General features: G+C 42.2%; 2 protein-coding genes and 1 pseudogene across 6 annotated transcripts; 2 read left to right on the forward strand and 1 right to left on the reverse strand.

Annotated features, from left to right (window-relative positions):
- Positions 1 to 719: 719 nt before the first annotated feature.
- On the forward strand, positions 720 to 7,547 carry gps2 (G protein pathway suppressor 2). Of its 3 annotated transcripts, none has more exons than XM_083788630.1 (11): positions 720 to 886; positions 1,253 to 1,370; positions 1,487 to 1,596; positions 2,943 to 3,055; positions 3,136 to 3,242; positions 3,376 to 3,455; positions 4,649 to 4,820; positions 4,979 to 5,065; positions 5,335 to 5,411; positions 6,376 to 6,471; positions 6,848 to 7,547. In XM_083788630.1, exons 1-11 carry the CDS (start codon positions 881 to 883, stop codon positions 6,938 to 6,940), a joined length of 1,059 nt encoding a protein of 352 aa, XP_083644756.1. In that variant the 5' UTR covers positions 720 to 880; the 3' UTR covers positions 6,941 to 7,547. The 3 variants fall into 3 exon arrangements, with proteins under 3 accessions (XP_083644756.1, XP_083644757.1, XP_083644758.1); XM_083788631.1 differs by having other exon boundaries at positions 3,163 to 3,242; XM_083788632.1 differs by lacking the exon at positions 6,376 to 6,471.
- A 1,045-nt stretch (positions 7,548 to 8,592) lies between these two features.
- On the reverse strand, positions 8,593 to 12,632 carry LOC310876008 (eukaryotic translation initiation factor 5A-1-like; annotated as a pseudogene). The gene is made up of 5 exons: positions 12,623 to 12,632; positions 11,112 to 11,239; positions 10,576 to 10,682; positions 10,057 to 10,192; positions 8,593 to 8,648 (listed from the first exon to the last, which is right to left on the reverse strand). The product of its transcript is annotated as a eukaryotic translation initiation factor 5A-1-like (transcript).
- A 267-nt stretch (positions 12,633 to 12,899) lies between these two features.
- On the forward strand, positions 12,900 to 17,936 carry LOC310875659 (Y-box-binding protein 2-A-like). Of its 2 annotated transcripts, none has more exons than XM_083788951.1 (10): positions 12,900 to 13,032; positions 13,969 to 14,032; positions 14,576 to 14,609; positions 14,689 to 14,778; positions 14,908 to 15,147; positions 15,722 to 15,804; positions 15,912 to 16,143; positions 16,474 to 16,725; positions 16,814 to 16,881; positions 17,315 to 17,936. In XM_083788951.1, the coding sequence occupies exons 1-9, from the start codon at positions 12,945 to 12,947 to the stop codon at positions 16,850 to 16,852; spliced, it is 1,122 nt and encodes a 373-aa protein (XP_083645077.1). In that variant the 5' UTR covers positions 12,900 to 12,944; the 3' UTR covers positions 16,853 to 16,881; positions 17,315 to 17,936. The 2 variants fall into 2 exon arrangements, with proteins under 2 accessions (XP_083645077.1, XP_083645078.1); XM_083788952.1 differs by having other exon boundaries at positions 16,817 to 16,881.
- The last annotated feature ends 151 nt before the right edge of the window (positions 17,937 to 18,087 follow it).

Consider the following 18,087-nt stretch of genomic DNA (forward strand, 5'->3'; position numbering starts at 1 on the left):
TTGGAATCTGACCGATTTAATGGTACTGGTTTCAAATAAAGCCAAAGTGACCTCAAAGGTGTTTCTACCCTGTGACTACTGTTCATCTAGAAGAGCTACACAGTCTGAATCTGTAACTTGGTTCAGCCTTCAAAGTCATCCTGATGACTGCACATACATCCTGATCAGAGTGAGCTTGCCCTCCCTACTTGTTTTTTCTTCTCCATTTTGTAATGTTTGCCTAAATATTAATTTTGATTGATTGAAATATTTATTAACAGTTTGTAGAATTTACAGTACATTTTAAGCACAAACTCAATACAAAGACTGTCAACTGTGAGTGGACGACCCAATTAAGCATTACACTTGTTTACAACAGGGTCCACATTGTTCAATTCATCAAAACATTTAAAGACATACAAAAATAGACATTTCTATGTAGCTAAAAAACAGAACAGGAATTCATCATATGGGAAGCAAAAAAGGGAAAAGATACAATATACAGTGAGGGAAAATGGGGTGGGGGGGTGGGGGGGATAATTCAGTATACACATGCATTAATATCCCAATAATTCAATGCAAACGTCACGTGTAGTTAAGACCATAGACCTTACTCTATTAGCCAGGGTTCCCCAATTAGCGGGACATCTGAAAACTACAAATTCCATAATTCCATTGGAAGGAAACAGGAAATCATCTTTTAACACCGGAAGAAGTATTTTTCACTCGGAGCCGAGCTGAGGCGGCTGTGTTTACATATGGTTTACATACATGGTGGATCTGTTATGTTTACTACGCATTTTAGGGACGTTGTGATTTTATTTGGCTGAATTCCCACAGAGAAAAACAAAGTGAAGACAGCGTGGATGATAGGTTCTTATCACACGACTCACTTAAACGAATGAAAGTAAGATAACCGTTTTTAATTTTTACACCGCCATAGTTAGCGTTAGCCCGTTAGCTAGCTAATATTTGTATATGGTTAACGATCTCAATATGATCGTTAACCAGAAGAACACCCCCTTACCAACATAATTTTGTACCATTTAATCAGTTAACGTTTTCACAATGAAACACTACCAGTGAACGTTAGCAATAACTGTTAACATAAAGGTTCATGTTAGCCTGTAGCGGGCCCGGATTGAGATCTGCGTTGTTAGCGCTTTCTCACTCAAGTTTTAATTTACAAAGCGACGTCTCTCTATCTTTCTTTGGCACCTATCTGCCTCGTTTTATTATCACACGCGTATTTTCTTGTCTCGTCACATAAAAGCTGGCACCTCCACTGCCTGTCACCATGCCCGCTCTTCTGGAGAGACCCAAGCTGTCCAACGCGATGGCAAGAGCCCTCCACAAGCACATCATGAGGGAGAGGGAGCGCAAGAGACAAGGTGGGTTCACTTCAGGGTTGCCACGGAGACATTAGAGAGAATGTAGTGCACGCACAAATGTGGTTGACAGATATATGGATCGTATAATAATGTCACTAATATGACTCTGTTCTCAGAGGAGGAAGAGGTGGATAAAATGATGGAGCAGAAAATGAAGGAGGAAGAAGAAAGGAAGAGGACAAAAGAAATAGAGGAGAGGATGTCTTTGGATGAAACTAAAGAACAGGTTGGGGAGACATGTACACCAGGATTATTGTCTTTTCACACGAGACAACATAATACGTTTAATGCTAAATCCCACGTTGGTGTGCAAACGGTGCAATGGTAGAACTGCAGTTTCGCCTTATAGGTATTAATATAGCTCACTACAGAGTACTACTACAACTTTAGCTTTCTGTGTGTTTAGTTTTATTTCTAGCAAGCAATGGCCCTCATTTATTAAAGTTGTATAGACTAAATAATGGGTGTACGACAAGATGACTGCAATTGTCTACAATTATCATTCCATCTTGACTTTGACTTGAACGTACGGCCTGATCAAATCTCACGCCAGGTCTGAGCGTGTGTAGGCTTGGCTGCACCTGTTCCATCGTAGGCATGCAGAGCAGCATTGTCTGACCATCTGGCAGGCATCCAAACATATGTATTGTATTCACTCCAAAAATTTATACCAGACCTCCGGTAGCTCTAAAACGAATAAATAAATTGTAAAGGCATACATCGACGATCATGTGTCATATGAAATTGGTAGGATATTTCCAAGTGTACAAGCAATTAAAAACAATATAACATGTTTACAATACATGTTACAAGTTAGATGCTTGGTCATTCCGCCATTTAAACAGTGCTATACTGGCTCTGTTACGACACATGAGTGCATACATGCAAACCACGGCGGGAGATCAGAGGTAACCATCCCACCACACACCAGCCGGAACCGGGAGGACGCTACTCCTTTTGAAAAACTGCAGATTGTGCGTGTCTCCACTATCGGCGCACGCTGCTGCTTGGGAGTTAAACTAAAACCCAAACATATTACAAATCATGATGATGTGATTGGTGTTATTCATTTGCGATCATGACAGGCAGCAAGGTGGGCAGGGGAAACTATTTCTCATTAGCTTTCCATACGTTCTTTGGTCGTATTCCAGTTCTTCATTTCGTAAGATCAGGGTGTTTCGAGAATATTTAAGGGCATGTAGTTTAAATGACGGTCAGTTTCAGTAGTGAGATTTATCAAAGCTCAGACCAAATGTACGCTAGGATTGGCTGTGTATATATGTAGCAGAGTGGCTCAGCCTCGGCCTGATGGTCTCAAAAGTTTTATATCTCCCCCGGTCCATAGAGATATCCCTTTGGTCTAGTTGTTAAGATATTGTACTTTCACGCGGGAGACCCGAGTTCGAAAAAAGGCCGTTACATATACATACATATACTTGAGCATAAGATCATTCCTGGGATAAAAGAAACAAGCTGGTTTGTACACTCCATTGATTTATAAATGAGGGCCAATGTGTTTCTCTAGCATGAATTACACTGTCTCGTTGTGGTGGTCCGTCACCTCTCCTTCAGGTGATGAAAATGGGGGAGAAGCTGCAGGGACTCCAAGAGGAGAAACATCAGCTCTTCCTACAGTTAAAGAAAGTCCTCCACGAGGAGGAGAAAAGACGAAGAAAGGAGCAGAGGTACTGAACACATTTATTACATCAGTGCAATGACAATGCTCTGGCGTTGATAATGATACCAGGTTGTAACTCACTGAAAGGTTCTATCCGTTAACATCTTTATCCAGCGATATCACAACATTGACGTCTTCCAGCTACCAACCCAGTCTACCTATGCACGCGGGACAGCACCTCATCACCATGCAAAGTAAAGGGTTCTCGAGTTTATGTTTTTATTTAGTAAACCTAAAATCACATTGCTCTTTTCCCCTTAAACATATTTAATCATCACAGCTATATGATTTTTGTTAGTCTCTCAATGTTTCTCTTTCTTTCCTCAGGCAGTCCAGTCAACCACAACAGACCTGGTGCACTGATGGGAGAGCGCAGCAAACAGCTGTTCCAAACCCCTGTCCTCCCGGTGAGTGCCACACATGCAACAGTAGAGATAAATAAAAAACAGTATGGCATCATCCAGCTTGTTCTGAATTCCACAGAGGAGTGCATATCCTTCATCATCCACTCCTCTCAATTCAGAAAGAATGGCAACTCCTGATACATATTCATGCAGCTGCACTGGGTTCTCGCCAGCCTGAACACCAGACAAAACAGCTAGTACTGCTGTCAAAAGGCCAAGAATGTTGATACCATTATTATGCTAAATTCTAATTAGGGGATCAGTATGTGTCTAAAGTAGAGGTCTTCACAGGTCCAATTTGACCAACCCGTACCAAGAAAATGGGGTGCATGATTATGAAATCAATCTCAGCAGATTATATATATTTTTTTTAACAAAATGTTTATTGTTTTTTTTAGTTTTTCATACATGTACACAACATGGTGATGCTGACATATAGGAACATGTAGGAACAACGACGATAAACAAAACATTTAGCAGAAGTCAGTATATAAACAGATAAATGAGAGGTCCTCACAGGTTAGATGCATCAGTGTCCGAGAGAGTCCATAAGATCACTACAGTGTTATGAGGCATTTCCATTATCATTACGAAGCATATTCAACACATCAACATTCGTTAAGAGTTGGGTGAAGGGTCCCCAGAATTCATCATACATTTCAGCAGATGCTCTTAAAGAGACAGTCATGGCCCAGGCCGTAGCGTAACGGTCTGGGCACCGGACTGGTGATCCAGTCGCGTTGTGCCGCGGGTTCGACTCCCGGACCCGACACGGCCTTTACCGCATGTCATCCCCCCATCTCTCTCCCGTTTCCTGTCAGCCTACTTTCTATCCCTTAAAAAAAATCAATAAAGGCGTAAGCCGCAAAAAAATATCTTAAAAAAAAAAAAAAAAAAAAAAAAAAGAGACAGTCATGTTGTTATTGCGTCAACAATATCGGTGAAAATTGGGGGGCGGGCGTGATTGACAGCTGTGGCGGCCAATCGTCGGGTCCACTCAGGTTTTAGTCATTACCCGAAATCCGAGACATACGAGAGCTGCTCCGAACATCCCCGGGACTCACTTCTTGTGATTGGAACCAGCTCCGGTTCGGTTCGGATCTCGGGCTTTCCCGAAGACCTTTAGTATAAACTAAAGCCTATGCTGTTGGAGCAGTGTGTATCCAACTGTTTCCACTTCTTGCACTCTTCTCCAGGGGCGTCATTACCAGACACAGGGGTTCAGCACAAGTTCGGCAGAGCACGGCCAGTTCAGCGGAAGTCAGGGGGTTCATGAGCCCTATGGTGTATCCCAGAGCCAGCATCCCTCCACATATGCCGCCGGACCCTCTGTGCCTGTCAGCTTCGCGAGCAGCTCTCAGATCAGAGGTATGGCTTACACGCATCATGTGTTTAACGTCTGTGAGCGACAACAGGAAACCAATAGCGGAACTATCGGGACGTGCACAGATCCAGAGCTCAGTCATTGGTCACATTGCAGCATGATTAATTTAGTGAAATATGGCTGTAATCTCTTCCTCCCACAGGTGGTGCTTCTGCATTTCAGGCCATGCAGTACCTTCCCCACCAGCAGACTGGCTATCCTGTCCACGGCCACTTCACCTCCCAGCCAGGTCTGTTCAGCCATTAGCCTAGTAGTCCCATTGACAATTAATGGAGAATGTACGTCATATGTGGACAATCAAATCGACATGATGTACGATGACAAGAGTGCCCCTCACTAGTCACTTCACATGGGTGTGATTTTTCATGACAAGAATTTAATAATTGTATCTATAGTTAGGATATCTAACCAGAGTAATACTGTCATTAAACGTTGGAGTTATTATATTAAAGAGGTTGTTTTATTAGATCAATTTCCTTTGTACCATTTCCCCTATAGGATTCATCACAGGAGCGGGAATACCACTCCAGAAGCAGTTGGAGCATGCCAACCAACAGTCGGGCTTCACTGATGCCGTAAGTCCCCGAAACCAGTTGAAATTTGGAGTAGTCCCACACTCCCACTTAATCCTCCTAGACACGCAGTGGAAAGTCTAGGGGGACATGTTATCACTTTCAGGCTTCTGTAAGAAGTCAAATATTAAGTATCTCCAGCTGTCCCCATGTGTGGCCAGATCTCTTCAAATCTGCACCCAGGTCACGCCGCCAGGTGTTTCTTGGGCTGCCCCTCTTCTTTTCCCTTGTGGGTTCCAGAACAGGGCATATCTTGTGATATTAGATGCAGGCTTGCGAAGCGTGTGGCCAATCCATCCCCAGCGTATTTGGAGGATTTCTTCCTCCACAGGGTGTTTTCTTGTTCGCTGCCAGTTACTGATTGTGTCAGGCCAGCGGATTTGGATTTGGATTCTAAGGCAGGTGTTGGATTTTCTTCATGATGACAGTTCTCAAAGTTTCTGGGCAGATCTGAGGATTCCCAGACATTCTTCAGCTGATAGAAAGCTGCTCTTTCCTTGCCAATCTGAACTTTCACGTCAGCATCTGTCCAGCCCAGTTTATCGACAATACTGTCCAGATAGGTGAAGCTCTCCACCTCCTCTAGTGCTTCACCTTCTAGCACGATGGGGTAACACTGTCCGTGTTCATTTTGAGAACCTTGCTCTTTCCTCTGTGAACGGTGAGGCCAAGGCGTGTTGAGATGGCTGAGACTATGTTTGTCTTCTCCTGCATTTGATGCTGGGTGTGGGAAAGAAGGGCCAGGTCATCAGCGAAGTCAAGGTCATCTAAATATGTCCTAGGTGTCCACTGGATGCCATTTATTTTCTGAGCTGTAGTTGTAACATAAACACATCCATACCTAGAGTAATAACAATAATAATAATAATTATTATTATTATTTAATTGGAGCTAATGGCAGCTTGGAGTTGGCATCAGCGTCATCGTTCCATCCAAGTCTAAAGCCCTATTCATGATGTCCTTTCAGGGTGCCTTGAGACCCATCCATCCCCAAGCCCTCCATGCCTCTGCGGCTGGCCTGCTCCCCACCCCCTCAATGGCAGTCCAGATTCCTACGTCCAAGGTAACCCCTTGAGAAATACACAAGCCTCTATCACAATCGCTTGCCTTGTAGAGTACGACCTTCACAGCAAAATGGCCACCCAATACGGTCGGTGGCAAATTATACGTTAAAATGGCACACGCAAATGTAAATGGACACTTGCTACATGCTGGTCACACAACACCTCTCTCTTTCCCCGGGCCCCGTTTACTTCTTCCCTTTCTTGTTTTAATGGGAAAGACAAAACGATGGATCTTGCACAAAACAAATTTCACGCACTGTTTTACACCTGTCAAACTGTGATGTGACAATAAAGTTGATTCTGATTCTGATCACCACTTTAATGTCTTTAGTTCTATTTTGCCTCCTGTAACATTTTCCGCAACTGTATTTCCAGGCCCAGTTCCAGAGCTCTCCTCAAGCAGCACCTCGCCATGCCTTTCTGCCCCATGCCCAGAGTGGACAGAGATTCTATCACCATGGCAAGTGAGCAGGGTTACACCCCACAGAGTAAGCTAACATCATGGTGATCGCTGAGATTTCTGTCTCACTAAAATATCCAGGGAATCACTTGGTTTAATAACGGAAACAACTTCTTCAGATGCTCAGATGTTGTTGTTTGAAAAGAATAGCCCCAAATGACTGGTTGTTAAGCTTTGTCTCTTGTAAAGTATTGTATGTTCTCTTTGGGCTTTGTTGTGGCCAGCAATCTCCTGGCTTCTTCTCTACCTTTCACATCTGTGCTTCAACATCCAGCTTCAGTTTATATAAATTAAAAAGGACATGCCATGTGTTTGGTCTGAAAATGTTACATCTTTTAATTAAACTTGTCTCATTGTACACACATTGTTAATTTGAATCTAAGATATTATTGCTGATCTATTGTAATTTTTATTATAATTAGTGTGAAATTGATGGGTTATCTGGGTTAAAGATGAGTTAAAGCCCTGGCCTTAGCCCTCACAAAGCTGGATGTTAACTCATGATATAAAGGCAATTCATCCTATGACTGTTTTTGTTTTGTTAATTAAATCATTTTTTCTTGTTATTTGTATCTATGCTCTTAAAATATTAAGTAAACAAACAACAAAATCACACACCCTTTCCAACAATGTGTATTTTCTTTAATTCTGGCTGGGGAATCGATCTGTAATTTGGATTTGTATGTACCCAAAACCTTTGTGTTCTACACCAGTGGTTCCCAAACGTTTTTATGTCAAGGACCCCCAAATTCACACTAATTAGCCCTAAAGACCCCCCATGGAGATATGCCAGGGACGAGAAGAGAAGATCACTCTGAAACATCTCACAAGAAAATGCCACATAGAGCACACTCAAAGCAAACATAGTATGTGATGGGACATGGTGCATTTCTATGCCCACAATTTTGAAAATGAATCACCCACTGAAAGATCCAAAACTGAATATAAATAATGTAATTCTAGAGTTGAGGCTTTACATAAAAGTTACACTACAGCAAACTTGTACAGAATAGAACTTTATTCAGAGTTTTCAGCTAAGAGTGCATGGAGATGCCTGACCCAAAGTTGTAATGACAGTAATAATGCTACATTGCTTTGTGTTGCAGAAGTCAGTACTCAGTGACGCAGAATTGATCAGGCTGTAAAATAAAGTTTGCCTCACTTTTTATCTGACTAATAATACAATGAAAATACAACCTGTCATAAAAGGATGGTAAAAACCATGAGTATTGAATTATATGATGACTAAATATGATGAATAGCCTCCTAATGTCAACTAAAAGTGCATAAGGGCTAGGCAAATCCATGGTAACATAAGCTTCTAAGAAATACATTTAGCTACATTTATTTGCTCAGTACAGGTTCATCATGAATTACCATTTATCCTGTAAAATAGGAAGGTTATGATCTTGGCTTTACACAATAATAGTATAATACATATTGTACTAGCAATAGTGATTGCCAAAAGAAACATGTTTTGATGGATAACAAAAAGGAATTGGTGCAAAAGCAAATGCATTATATATTTCTGAACATTTTACATCCATGTGCACGCACACACACACACACACAGCCAGCCACCTTTCTTCAGGCAGGCTTGAGTCAGGCGGTTGGCAGGGTGAAGGTACAGCCAAAGCTCTCGTTATTTACCTGCAGTGCTTTATTTACCCATGGCTTTGATGGCAATTGCTGTCTCCTCTTCCATCGCATGTAGGACTAATCTGAAAGGAGGACATGTCAGAAACCAACATGGTGGTTGAGTGAGTCTGAGTGAGTGAATATGAAACATATGAAAGTATCTTATAGCATCCCTGTTCTGGGGCAAACAATTTGCAAGCTTTGTGAGCTTGTAGATCGGCTATTTCCAGCAAAGAGATTTGGTGTTGAGGGAAAAAAGGTGAGGGTAGTAGTTTGGATTTAGAGCTTTTAAAAAATCCCTTTATTTTCTCCATAGGACAGCAGTTCCCAACCTTTTCTGGATTCAGAGCCCAAATAAAATATCTATGTAGAAAACAAAGGGTGAACAAGGGGTTTTTACTTCTGACTTACTACAGCGCCGGTGCCAATTTGCCAAACAGGCCACTGTTACGCTCCATATAGGATTTAAATGGTTTATCTGTTCCTTCCATTGTGCTGCTGATTTGCCCCATGTCTTGGTCAGGGTTTAATCCATAGACCACAAAATCCCACTACATACAGTCTGTATACAGTTGTGAAATCCATAAATATAGATTTTTATCACCCTCATTTGTCATTGTCAGGGTACTTTGACAGAAAAAGACTCGCTCACCGAATAGAAAATAGAAGTAAAACTCCTTAAACTGAGCCTTTACGAAAATATTTTGTCTTTATTTTATCATGCTCATAAAGTGCTCTGTGCTCAAAGTGCAATTAAAAAGCAAACGTTTCGGTCCTAGGACCTTCGTCAGCACTATGATTTTCACAAACAATACAGCCTGTACGGCTGTATTGTTTTGGAGCTCTTTAAGAGCAAGTTCTTTGTCTGAGAAAAACATATAGCACTGACAAAGGTCCTAGGACCGAAACGTTTGCTTTTTAATTGCACTTTGAGCACAGAGCACTTTATGGGCATGATAAAATAAAGAAAAAATATTTTCTTAAATCTCAGTTTAAGGAGTTTTACTTCTATTTTCTATACGGTGAGCAAGTCTTTTTCTGTCAAAGTTTCCCTTATGTTTTTGAGACCACCGCTACCGTAGTCAAGTTTGGAAAGAAAAAAAGGACGAAAGGTGCAACAGTTTTCTCAGTGCTTCATTGTCAGGGTAGCCATCTGAGGGCCAGCGTGTCTGATGCAGCCAGGCCAAAGTTTACCCATAGGGCTAGGTTTACCCATAGCCTTATCACAAAGACGATGGGAATAGTGTTTGATAAATATTACTTTAATTCATTCCCTACTGTCAATGAAGAGCTGCCTGGGTGATTATGCCATGCCAGGATTTCCCTACAGTGTGGGGAAGGAGTTGGTTCATAAAATACAGCCATTTTGCGAACCGCTGAAAGTTTTAAGCTATATTTTGGTTCCTATGCAGCTAAATAAGCTTGTCTACAAATAAACAACAATTACATGTTTCAGATCACAATCACAGCAGGTGACAGACAATACTGTCCAGCATCTCCTCTCCAGCTTCATGCTTGCTCTCAATCTCTTTGCCCAGGTCTCCATCTGGAAGCTTCAGGTCCTCTCTCAACTCACCAGAGTCCTGGAGCAGGGTCAGATAGCCATCTTGAATCCCAATCAGCTAGAGAAACACAGAGAGGCTCCAGCATGAGGGATGAGAGGGCAGGACAGAGGAGAAATATGATGAAGAATGGAAGGGGTGTAGGAAGCGAGAGGGGAGAGGATGCACATCGTACTGGTTTGATAGCCAGTTTTGTTGTCATCAGTACTTTCAATACATCAAATAGTCTTGTCTATAAACACCAGCATATACTAGATTACAAATGTAGAATGAACCGTCTGTGGGATGAAAAACGCTTAAACCCTTTTCCACCGGGAAGAATGTAGGTATGTGCACTTAGTTTAAATAATTTAAACCCTACATACTTAGGTCCCCCAGGGATCTATATGTGGTCCGCTACTTCATGTGGTAAATTTAACCCTCCATACTGTCCCAGGACTCACCTGATAATCCATCCTCTTGATGTTGGCGACATCCATGTTGTGAGTGGAAGGACAGATATCCTCATATGCTTCTTACCAGAGAATATGTCAATACCCACCATGTGGACCTGCAAGCACAAAGGACAAGAAAGATCGTCTGTGTCATCTATGTCTTATTGACCAACTGTGCTGCCATTTATTTGTGTAAACTGACTTGATCATTCGTCCATTATGGGTTCACGCACACATAACACAACAGTTTCTCCCTCTAGTTCATAGAATGAGGATATATTTAACATATTGTGTACTGTTTTCTGAGGGGTTGGTACAGATTGGTATTTTCTCAGTATTGCATAGTTACGCCAATGTCTGTTTATAAACTTTATACCTAAGTATCTGAGAAGTGCTGAGCATGCCAGACACCCTAACCCTAAATACTGAAAACTAGTTGTGCTGAGTTTGCACATGCTGTTTCAGAACAACAACGAATCGCCATAATTATCTCACCTTTTTGTATTTCCAAGTCAAGTCCCACAATTCTTAGCATATAGGCTTACCTTGGCATGACAGTGCTTGCCAGTCTTTGAAGTGGACATCTCGACAATCTTGCAGGGTCGTGGGATAAAAATGTATAGAAAAAAAGTGAGGACATACTTATTTATAACCGATGTTCCTAATATCTGATCTGTAATATGGAGCCGAGAATTGCTCGTGGTAAGCACGGACAGAATAGCAATTCTTGAGGATAAAAGTTAGTAATTAATTAATTAAAGCAAGTAAGTAAGTAATCTTCACCAATGTCAAATCTTAATGTCTCTTAATCTATCTAGGCTCTGATCTCTATAGTCTTACTGACATCGCTCTGACCTCGCTGTGGTGACGTCACGCAGCCTTCCCGTATCCGTGGTAACTTCTATGCAGGTCAGGTTTTGTCACGAGGGAATAATTGTAGCCCATGGGTGAACTTTAGGAAAGAAACCTATAGACATCAGTGAAATAATAATATATCATGAGAGAATGACACAATTGACAATGTTGCGTATCCTATAAAGTAGGTCTGCTTGATGCAATCAGGCCACCAGTTGTCAATAACAACACACAGACTTTTATTGATCCCCTTTGGGATTTCAGTTGTCAGATTGATTGAATACTTTACCAGTAATTGAACTTGAACTGTAAATTCAGATAGGACTATCAGGCTACAGTTGCATGCTTGTTTGAATCACTTGACAAAGTAAAGTTGTCATTAAAAAATAATATGTGGGGCAGGCGGGTGGTGTGTTTCCACAGTGTTGGGGACGGGGTACAGTGAGTGCGGCCTAAATAATGCGTCCATGGCAGAGCCTGGAAGGCTCTGGTCCATGGGATACGCAGGATAGGGTGGGCACTAGGGACATCTGGGATTGGACAAAGTAAAAGTATGTTAAATATTTAAAATACCTTTATTAAAATAAAATAATAATGTAAAGTATACATTACATTTTCCTAATATTTTTGTTTACATTTTGGAACACTAAGGTGCCCACTCTTCCTTGGTGCCCACATATCCTGATACCCATGATGTGCAGCTTCCCGTATCCACATGCGCAGTGCATTCACAAGCCCTCCCTCTGACATATAATACAGGTGTGTGTGTGTGTGTGTGTGTGTGTGTGTGTGTGTGTGTGTGTGTGTGTGTGTGTGTGTGTGTGTGTGTGTGTGTGTGTGTGTGTGTGTGTGTGTGTGTGTGTGTGTGTGTGTGTGTGTGTCTGTGTCTGTGTCTGTGTATTTTGTAACTATACATTTACAGTATGTACAGTCTGTATTCTATAAACTTGGGCCTAGACCAGCCCAGCATGAAATTAATATTAAGGCTTGGGTGTAGAACTAATAGATCAGTGCAGAATTGTCGATGGTTAAAGGACCACAGTGGAAACAAACTTTAGCCTTTAGCCTGATTAATTTGTGCTCTAATGATTAGAACACAAATTAGTCAAAATACTCATTTTGCTGGAGACTCCCTGGACCCCTCCAACTTCCAAGTACCCCTGGCTGGCAGGTGAACCCCTTCCTGAGGAGAAGCACTGACCCTGTTCCATTTGTACACTCCCACAGTTCAATTAAAATTGAGGATTTGACAGTGTATATTAGGGTAGGCAACCAGAGATTACAACAAATCTGATCAAATGGGTGGTCCGTTGCCTAATCAATCAGGATTATATTTACCCTCGCCAGGATCCAGCATCAACCATCCTCAACAACCAATTAGATTCCACGTCTATTGGGAAACCAATGAGGGCGCGGTTTACAAGGCAGCAGCCTGGAGGATGTCGGGATAAAACTAGCGACGGCGGATAGAAGTAGTTTGGAAAGAAGGGGGACACCAAAGTTTAAAGTGTATCCCAGAGAGTATGACAGACACCGAAGCGCAGAGCGACCCACCATCGGCCCCCGTGGAAGTGGAGGAAGACCTACCACAGCCGGAGAGAAAGATTATAGGTGCGTGATTGAAGGGAAGTGTTGAAGGGAAGTGTTCAGACATTTAGAAAGCAAAAGATCAGATTTATTTAGGTTATTATGCTTTAGCTGTCGAGTGGACCTCGTTAGATTTATTTCAGGATAGTAATTTATTAAAATGAGGTTACCGTATCTTTCATTAATTCACATTTCAGTCTCAACAAGCCAGGCCTTCTTTGATAACTCGTTAGTTTCGTTTACTGACCAGCCTACCTACACGTGTCCCACATTTATGGGCATGGGAACAATCTATCAATGATTCTGTTAAATCTACACACTTAATTAAAGCTCAAAGTAGTTGACTGCATAAAACATTTGGCCGTTTAAGCAGGGCAAGATGGGAGACTTTTGACTGTGTGATCGCACATTTTTCGTTTTGATTTCCACCCGTGTGTTTTTAAGTAGCTACAACGGGACACAACAGACTGCAAGAAAGGAAAAAGCACATTTCTTTATTTTCCAGTCACGTGTTCACGTGGAAGGTAGATGAACGCACAGGTGCAAGTCATTTCAATCCCAATCTGGGAAATGTTTTACGATCCAAGGCTTCCGTTGATTATTACGCATAAAGCAAAATGCACGTTAGTTAGTTTACACAATGAGGTCGGTCGTCTATAAATCCCAAATGCGTTGCTTGTAAATGTGTAGAAGCTTACTGAAACTGCTGAGTCAGTGCTTCTGATTTTAACTAAAGATGAGGACGATAAATGCAACTCTGACTCATGAAGGTTCTGTAAACCTCCCTCTTGACCTAGTAGTGGGTTTAATCATTTACACAGTGGGCACATCTGCAGTGCTTTATAAACTACACTGGAAAAGAATGCACCTTATTTTCTTAGATTTCTACCGTTTTATTGCCATGTCTCCCTTGTAAATGTAAAACTATGTATATTAACAGTTGTCATTTCTTGGTTTTAGCCACCTTAGTCCAGGGCACAGTGAAATGGTTCAATGTGCGTAATGGATATGGCTTCATAAACAGGTACAATGTTCCCTTTTGATTGTACTGTTTAATGATCTATGAGTTGCTGCCACATTTGTGTGCACCCAGGCAGTTTTTAAATATTTGGAATTTTTTCATTTTATCAGATCAGACATGCCATCTGATATTGTCCTAATGTAAGTGGTTCCCAAACTGGTCGGGATCCCCAAATTATTTTGGGCAGTCCCCAGATGATTAAGTTTATACAGGCTGTATTTGCACATTTCTAAAGTTATTGACAAAATTAAGAAAAGAGGCCAAGATTGTGAAAATGGCCAATCTACAAGCTATTTTCACAATATTTATCTGTGGAACTGAGTCACGTGCTTGTCAGGGTGGGGGATCCCCAGTTCAAAATTGTCACGGCTGTGTTTATTTTATTTTATATATATTTTTCCCCTAATTAGTTTAACTTTGTTAAAATAGAGCCTGAGTAGATGTTAAAATGCCGCCACCAGAAGAGTTTTAAAGTGAAATGCCTGTTGACATGGATGTTATATTTATGTGTTGGCCAATAATTATTTTTATTTTATCACCCCATAGAAATGACACCAAAGAAGACGTGTTTGTCCATCAGGTGGGTGTTTTTTGGTGTCCAAAATATGTTTTTGTATAGCTTGACGTTTTCAGCTGATGCAGGTAATCTGTTCCCTCAGACCGCCATCAAGAAAAACAATCCTAGGAAATTCCTGCGCAGTGTGGGAGATGGGGAGGTTGTGGAGTTTGACGTTATAGAAGCCAGCAAGGTAAGGATGAAGAGTTAAACCTAATATTAATTTTGCCTTTTCCCCCCAACATTAATTTAAATCATCAATTAAATTGATTAGTTCAATTTACTGTTTGCACCTCTTCTCCTAATCCCTCCCTCCCCACAGGGCTCGGAGGCGGCCAATGTGACTGGTCCAGGCGGGGTCCCTGTCAAAGGCAGCCGCTATGCACCCAATAAGCGCAGATTCCGTCGCCGCTTCTTCCCCCGTGGCCCCCGACCCGATGGCGAACAGGATGCACAGGGTGACGGCCAGGGTTCTGCCTCAGAGGGCGGCGTTGAGAGTGAGGGCGCGCAACCTGTGCAGCGGCGTCGCAGGCCTCGTAGACCCAGACAGGAAGTGCAAGAGGTGACAAGCGGCTCAAAAGTAGAGGCAGGCAGGCATATAGACACGTTCAGAAACGGTTCTCATGGTCGCAGCTAACGCATTTCCTGTAGGTGGAGCTGACGGCTGCGGTGTAAACTGCTACCTCTTCTACTACAGTGAATGGAAAAGTGGCTCAAACGTTGCTCTTTTACTTGCTTTTTACAAAGAAGCCCAGAACATCGCGTTGAACCTGTGTAGTTTATGGCTGCTCCAACAGTGGCAACATTCAACTTTGAAGCGAAACGGAATAGCGTAATGGTTGAGACGAAGCAGTGAAAGGTCCTGAAAGATGCATAACGTCAGTCTTACCCAATCTTTCTGTTGTATGAACACAAGGCTGCTGTACTTTATACCTCATACTTTAAATGCTTAGTATGAGGTATAAAGTACAGCAGTCTTGTGTTCGTACAACAGAAAGATTGGGTAAGTTGAATGTTGGAGCAGCCTTTCAGCTTGAGACCCAAGAGAGAAATGTATCTACCTGGTATGTTATGTGCAATCTTTAGTGTATATTGTGTGGTACACTGCTGTGAGGTCTGATCTGTGTGTGTGCCAGGGTGAGGCTGGAGAACAGAAGACAGATCAAGGAGGTGACCAGCAGAGGCCACCACGGCGCAGATTCAGACCTCCATACCGCAGGTGAATAAAATCTCATCAGCGTTTTTATTTTTCTTAATCATTGTCCCAATGAGTCCCAACACTGATGAATCCCTCGTGACCTTTACTGTTCCTTCCTTGGTCCACAGGCCGTTCCGACCCAGACCTCAATTCAAGCAGCAATCGGAGACTGAGACGTCCCAGCTGGAAACCTCCCTGGGGGAAACCCAGGGGGAGGAGGAGGTCGTGGTCAAGCAGGAAGTCCAGGAAGATGCCCCTGTTGGCCAGAAACCCAACGGAGACTCTGAGGGGCAAGATCAGAAGCCCCGCCGACAGTTTAGTCGCCGCAGACAAAGGGCCTCTGAATCATCTGTCTCTAAAGTAAGCGTTCATAGCAATTGGAACAGATGTCACCAATTATAAAAATATAAAATGAGCATGCATATCCTAAATTTATAATTTGAGCAAGGTTCAAGCTGAAATGCTCACTGATGTGCCATTTTCTTTAGCAGTATTTCAAGAATGACATGACGCATGTGCCATGAGTGGGTTTGGGTATCGTGGTCGGGGGGACTGGTTTGAGTGCGTGTGACTGGACTCCCAACTCAAAATGCAATTTGAGATTAATCGTTATGCACATGGAAATAAAACGCCACTAAGTTGTCAGTCTTTGAGAAATTAATGATTTTTTTTCTCTCTACCCTTCTCTAGAACGGGGTAGAGATCAAGCCTGCCTCTGAGACTGATACCTCGCCTCAGAAGCCTGCCTCAGAGCCCAGCACCTCTCCTCAGAAGCCTGCCTCAGAGCCCAGCACCTCTCCTCAGAAGCCTGCCTCAGAGCCCAGCACTCCGCCTCAGACCTCAAAGCCAGCTAATGCCAAATCTGCATCAAAATCGCCAAAGTCCTCTCCTAAATCACCAAAATCACCTGAGGTAAAAACACCTGAGGTAACATCACCTGAGGTAAGATGTTTTATTAGCATTCTACAAACATGCCAGTTTAAGTTTAACTCATGTATAATGTTTGACACATTATTTCCTCTTATTCCAGCAGGCGCCTGCTACGACAGTCCCTGCATCCACAGTGTGACATGGGTATTGCATGACCCTTTGAAAGAGGTGAGACATGTTAAACGAGTGCAACCCTATATATTGTGCTGGTCATCATTGCCATAGTGTCCGTTCAGTAACGGGAGTATCCCTGTCTGACCAGCTCTTCAATAAATGGAAGTCATTTTCAGATGGGTTGCAAAATCTCAGCTATCGGGAGAGAGTATCCATTATCGGCTTCATTTTCATATCGATAGTTTGTCTGATTATTGTGTCATCACTTTGAATTTCACTTGTTTATCTGTATCCTCGTCTGAGTTGTCTAGACATCCTGTTACTGAAGACACTAGCTATGGCAATGATCAGAATGTAGTGCTATTTAACGCTTAACCAAAGAAAATCACTTGCCCCATCTTAAGCCCTTCATTCATAGAAAGGGTTATTTTGGTTTACACTGTCTTTTAATGACTCGTGTCCTTTTGTGCTGTATTTTATTTTTTAGGTCCTGCAGATTATCTGGGGGACGGGGCCCATTTCACAACACGCACTGCTTTCCCCTCCCTTGTACTCCCCATCCTGCCACCCACCACCCCTGACCCCCATGGCCCCCTGATCTTGTCTAGACATGAGAGGGAGGGTGTGAGATGGGTGGGGGATGTGTATATTTAGAAATTGAATTACATCTTTGAAGAGAAATGTTAAAATGAGTGGAAAAATCTGCTTGGTAGCCCGGTTCAATAAACCCCCCTCAGCATTTTTCTTTGACTCCTATTCGGCATGACGGTGGACTAAAAGAACCAGCCGAGATTTGTTTTTTGTTTTTCGTGGGTTTGATGTGGAGCCAAGCAGGTGAGAGATAGGTGGTGCATTTGTGGAGTCCTTATTTCCATGCCACCCCACTCAGTTCTAAACCATTACATCCCCAGTTAGATTTTTATCTCTGTGGGATAAATCTATGAGAGGAAAATTATTTTTGTATTTGTTTTATTTTGTCTTATTTTTTTACGTGCCTTGTTTGGAGGGGATTATGTGCAATGTCTGTTAACATAAAGATAAATAATAAATGTGTGCAAAGACAGTGATTCTGAGTTGTGATTTGTTTTAGAGGTCTTTGTGCCCATGTAATTGTACTTAACCCATTTTAGGTGGAAACCCCTTTTGGTGTTAGCATTACGTTGTGCTTTAGCTATTTAATTTTTTTTGAAAAATCGAAGAACGACTGACATAAACATAGCTTTTTCAGAAAACTGTCATTTTCAAATGGACATTTTTAGA

Source organism: Protomyctophum parallelum, assembly GCF_964188405.1.
Source record: "Protomyctophum parallelum genome assembly, chromosome: 18".
Lineage (NCBI taxonomy): Eukaryota > Metazoa > Chordata > Actinopteri > Myctophiformes > Myctophidae > Protomyctophum > Protomyctophum parallelum.